Consider the following 5645-nt stretch of genomic DNA (forward strand, 5'->3'; position numbering starts at 1 on the left):
AGCTGCCAAACAGCAGTTCTGGTCTAAAGCTGCAAACACCTGGCTGGGTGAGGGTGTGAGAAAGTTTATGGGTATGAGTAAAAGGGAAACGTTTCTTTGTTGAGGAGTGTATGACAGTGTAACACAGAAAAAGGAAAAAAGAAGTGTGGGTGTATCTCTACTTGTTCTCGTTACTACTGGTGTCAGAATGAGAAGATCATATTGTTACATGAAAACCTGGGCCACCACTCAAGACACTGCACATCCTGTAGCACAAATGTTTCTGTGAAGGGTGCTGCCAAATAATTGCCATAAACTGTTATTTATTGGAATAACATAAAGTCCAGGAAGTTAAGGTTACTGAGATCTGGCATGACAGAGCGTTTATTGGCTTTAAATATGGAACCTTATGGTCATGATAAAATAGAGGAAATGCATTTTGTTGTGGTCTTATTTTTTAGTAAAGGGCAGTACTTTCTAAAATGAGATATATTGTACCACAAGACATCGCACAGATGCTTGGAAAAAGAAACTGAACTTGCTAAAAAAAAAAATACTGAGAAGTGGGAGCGTTGTCACTGAGTCAGCATATCCGCAGGCAACAAGAGCCATTAAGTGATCTGGCCTAATTCTGGCAGCTCTGACAAGACTGGGAGGTGCTTACCACTTAGCAAGTCTGGGCCTGAGGTGATCACAAGCCCTGGAGTTTTGTTCTGATGTTAGCTGTCAGCACAAAGTGCGGACAGTGTCAGCTTGCCCACTGATGCCTCACTGGCTGTGGTGGGTTTCTGTGAGAGCTCATCTTTATTTAGAGATAAGAGGGATATCAAGGTAGCTGTGGAGCAGCTGCACAGCCTTGTTACCACTAATAAGCCTTTGTAGAGATGAACTGTGACTCCGGTCTGACATTGACTTTCTCGCTCCTGTGTTTTGATTGTGTGTGAATAGTTTTTCTGTGTATAATCCCCAGCCAGTATATAAGAAAATATCACGAGGTGTAGAAACTGTATCTTGCGAACCTCTGCATGCATGGTGAGTGCATGCATTAGGCAACCTGTGGCTTTCTGTACCATCTCTCCTTCTCCTCAGCTGGGAGAGCGACTCTCCAGACTCATCTTCTGCATGTCTTGATGCTTATATAAGTATCATCTGTCCTTCTGATGTGTTTGGAGTCAGCTCCTAGACTCAAGCAACGTCAGCAGTAACGCTTCTGGCTCACTGCCCTCAGGCACTTGAGGCCAGATTCATTTCCTTCTTGGCGAGCCATCTTTTGACTATAGATCTCTCTCTTGCTCGTTCATAGGCATGATGTCGCTTCAGGTCATTCCTCACCCTGATGATTACTGTTTATCCTAAGCTGTCACTAGCACTTAACAAACCAAGCCCTAAAGAAAAGCCTGGTATTACAAAACAGCATCTCCAGGGGTCCTCATTTGAAAACGAAGCCCCCTTTAATTTGCTTTCCTGCGAATATTCTACTTTTGAGCTGGTGGATGACCTCTCTGTGTGACATTTGGAGTTGCTTCTGTAAATAAATGTAGCTCAGTGTCTCATTCTGCACTTCCATGGACCCTGCAGGGTGCTGGTGGTAATTTTGAGGGAGTACTTTTAAGCTACAGCAAGGATTTAGAAAGGCTCAGGCCGTGATCATAGTAACAGCGATCGAGCAGTGCTGCTCAGGTGAAGCAGCAAAATGGTCTAATTTGAAAATCAGCTCTTACCAGTACAAAACCTCCTTTCAAAGCTAGCCAGACTCTCACATTTGGCTCTCTGGTGAGCTAGCAAGCCATAGCGCCCTGCTGTCAGCCCTTCCACGCCAGGCTCCCTTTCATGTGACGCAGTAGAATTTAATCAGATACTGTGAAACTTTTCAATCTTATACAAACTAGGGAATAATTTTAGCTGGAAAGAGAACAGGTCAAGGTAATAATGTGTTGGAAATAAGGTAATTAGTGAGCTTTCTGGAGGCCTTGTTAAAATAGGAGCCCTAGGTGAGAACCCATGCTGGCCACATGCATAGCACAGAGCGGTAACATCATGCACTGTTCTGCCAGAATTTGGAATTTTGCCCCGAAGACAGGCAGGAATCAGATGACAACTTCAGACATGCCTCTGCAGCAGTAAACAGAGTGGTGAGTTCACAAGGTCTGCACTTCCCCTGAGAATATGATGACTAATTTGTGGGGAAAAAAAAAAAAAAAAAAAAAGTCCTGTAAAGCTAACAGCCCGGAATAACTAAGTAATACAACTTTCCCCCTTAGGTGTATGGGGCTACAACAGGATCTCCCACAGATAGTGACAACACTAAAGAGAAGAGGGAAGGGAAAACTGAAGAAGAATTGGGTTCTGATTCATCCAGCACAGCTGACAGTAAAAGTGGCTTTTCAAAGAATGACAGTCCTACATTTAGCAAGGGTTTGTTTGCAGACGGTAGAGACTATTCTAAGAAAAACCTTCAGAATATGAGCACAAACCTGTCTGGTGTCAGTTTGCCAGAGGATGATAAACGAAGAGGGGCTCAAGATATTTTAGGAACCCATTTTTCAGCCAGTGAAACTGGAAAACAAAATCCAGACTACAGACTCTCACGAGATGCTCACCAGGGCCTGCCGCAGGGTGAAGCCTTGCAGAGCACGGGGAAACACATCCCCATCAGCAGCGTTGCCCCTCTCGTAAGGCACACGCAGGAGGCTATGGGGCCTCAACCTTCCTTGCAGGAGCAAGAAGCTTCTGCAGTCCACTATGATCAGGTTCTGCCAAGATCCAAAGTGTCCGGAAGTAGCAGTGTGGACAGCATTGAAGAGCCAGACTCTCCAGCTAGCTCGCCAAGTGTAGACAAGTCACCCACAGAAAACATTGCCTTCATGATTACTAAAACAGCTGTCCAGGTCCTCTCGAGTGGGGAAGTTCATGATATAGTCAGCCGGAAAGGTGGAGATGTGCAAACAGTGAACATCGATGCAAGGAAGGATGGGGTGTCGGAGAAGGGTATCCCAGAAAACACAGACAGCGAACAGCCAGTGGTGTGTCTGGACAAAAAACCTGTCATCATCATTTTTGATGAACCAATGGATATTAGGTCAGCGTATAAGCGGCTTTCTACAATTTTTGAGGAGTGTGATGAGGAGTTGGAGAAAATGATGACAGATGAAAAGATAGAAGAGGAAGAGGAGGAGGAAGAAAATGAAGCACATGGAATCTCCGAGAGCCAGAAGGAAGACCCACCTGAAGTTAATGACAGAAAAGCGATCACAGAGTATTCAGCAGCTCATGGTCTGAACAAGCAGTACATATTTAACCTTCAGTCTTCCTCTGACCCTGTAGAAACCAGACCTCATGCCAAGGAGGAAAGCACAAAGACAAATTTTAACAAATACCGTCAGATCTATGGGCTAAATACAGAAGCAAACTTGGACTCTACTGATCAGTTTGGAAGCAGGCAGGATTCTAAGAAAAAATTTAAGTTCAAATTTCCTAAAAAGCAGCTGGCTGCTCTGACACAGGCGATACGGACAGGAACCAAGACTGGGAAGAAGACCTTGCAGGTTGTGGTGTATGAAGAAGAGGAAGAAGATGGGACCCTGAAACAGCATAAGGAAGCAAAGAGGTTTGAAATCACCAGGTCTCTGCCTGAGGACAGCAACAAAAGCCCTTCTGAGACACAAGAGGAACCCCCTGGAGCTGCAGTGTCCCTGTCTAGGACTGATGAAATTCGACAGAGTACATACCGAACGCTAGACAGCCTTGAGCAGACTATAAAGCAGCTGGAAAACACCATCAGTGAAATGAGCCCAAAATCTATCCCTGAAAACACATACAGCTCTGAGGGAAGCACTGTCCCCTTCTCTGCCCAGATAGTACCAGAGACCCCACCCCAACAGCTTGTAGTGCTGGATGAGAGCCTTGCTGGCATAGAGCCCCCTCCGTCAATCCCAACCACTTCACGTAAGGTACCTTAGTCTGACACATCAAACCTCCAGCTGCTTTCTAAAATCTGCAATAATCACCATTAAACAAGAGAGTCTTGTGATTTGTTTGCTTCCTTTCAGGTGGCTTGTTTGGGCTCCCCACAAGGTGTCTAACAGCTAATAGACCATTGGGGTTGGTGTTTGTTTGTTTTTTTGTTTTTTCTAAATCTTTGCTGCTGATTGGTGATGGGCAAATGCAGGGGAGCTGGGTTGAATAATCTGCTGTGTGAAATGACAAGTGTCACTGACATGAAATCCAGACTGATCAGTAGCTGAGCAGTTTTCTCCATTTGATTCTGGAAATTAACACCTGCAGTGTGAAGCGCCTGAACTTTCCCTGCATGTAGTACTGTAGCTTTTTTTTTTTTTTTTTGGCGCATGGTGTGCAGTCTCCGCTTCAAGCACAGCGGGACTGATGGCACCTTCTCCTTGTCTCCCCTCCCTGCCCCTCCACTCGTTTCCACAGGGCTCCAGCACTGCCTCGCAGACAAGCCGGATGCCAGTCCCCATGTCTTCAAAAACTAGACAAGGAAGCGTGGAGAAAGCAGGCAAACAGCACAAGCTGCAGGATCCGCGCCAATACAGACAGGTAGTTTTACCCTAAACCCACTGTTTGGATGGACATTTCATGTTGTTTGTTTATTTAAAAACTCTGATTAACTGATTGAGATTACACCAAATAACGGATGCCTGACTTTCAAGTGAGGTCTAACCGGACGTCCTGGATCCTGGGGGCATGATAATATCTACTGATCTTTTCACCATGCTTGTGCATGCATGTCTGCAATAAAACACCTGCTGCTTTTTTGGGGGGTTTTGTTTGTCTGGTGTTTTTGTTTGGTTTTGGTTTGGTGTTTTTTTTTAACTGAGGTATTCAGCTGTAGTTTTAAGATGTCAACTACCTGTTTACTTTCCCCTTGGTAAATGTAGCAGTTCCTTAGGAGAGCTGGGAATGTTTCTGTTCCTAGAGTCTTTCCAGGAAGCCTTGGACACTAACCTGTCCGTGTGATAGATGGCAGTAGATGCACATTAACTCTCCAGCCTGACACATCTATTCACACGTTAATAACCCAGAAGCATGGCCACTGTAGTGACAGGTCTGTAACCCATAAACCGCGCCTTCTCACAAAAGCTTTGTTGGCTCTTTCTCTCTATGCACTCTTTGTTTGGTTACTCTGGGGTCTCTACCAGGTCCAGTCCATTGTTGCAAGACTTAGCTCAGGCCTCAAACTATTAGTTCTTATTCTCTGTAGGGCTATTTTCCCAGGTCCTGTTGGTTTATCATGTTACTGGCTTTCTGACAAACTGTCTCCTGCCATCTTCATTTGCAGGCTAATGGAAGTGCTAAGAAAGCTGGTGGGGACTATAAGGCTACTTCCCCTACCCTGCCTGCTTCTAAGATCCCAGCCTTTTCTCCCACTTCAGGGAAAAGCAGCTCAGCACCTGCTTCTAGCGGTGACAGCTCTAACCCTCTTAATCCACCTACTAAAACCTCCATTCCTTCCTCTAATCTTCTCGGTCCTCAGACAGGTCGCATAACTTACTCTACCTCCCTCATCCCCTCTGTCTCTAACGGCTCCTCCAAGTTTCAGAGCCCCACTTACCCAGGGAAAGGTCACCACCTCTCATTCTCACTACAGACTCAAAACGGCCGGGCACCCCCTCCATCCTACTCTACCTCCCCCACCTCCTCTACCC

General features: G+C 45.6%; 1 protein-coding gene across 1 annotated transcript in view; it reads left to right on the forward strand.

Moving 5' to 3' along the window:
• Positions 1-2240: 2240 nt before the first annotated feature.
• LOC104494583 (sickle tail protein homolog) overlaps positions 2241-5645 on the forward strand; it is a gene marked incomplete at its 5' end in the record, with an annotated part of 3656 nt that continues 251 nt past the window's right edge. Inside the window, 3 exons of the mRNA XM_010137444.1 lie at positions 2241-3929; positions 4414-4536; positions 5279-5610. Coding sequence (XP_010135746.1) covers positions 2241-3929; positions 4414-4536; positions 5279-5610 — 2144 coding nt within the window. The remainder of the gene's footprint in view (positions 3930-4413; positions 4537-5278; positions 5611-5645) is intronic.

Source organism: Buceros rhinoceros, unplaced genomic scaffold (assembly GCF_000710305.1).
Source record: "Buceros rhinoceros silvestris isolate BGI_N320 unplaced genomic scaffold, ASM71030v1 scaffold816, whole genome shotgun sequence".
Classification (NCBI taxonomy): Eukaryota; Metazoa; Chordata; class Aves; order Bucerotiformes; family Bucerotidae; genus Buceros; species Buceros rhinoceros.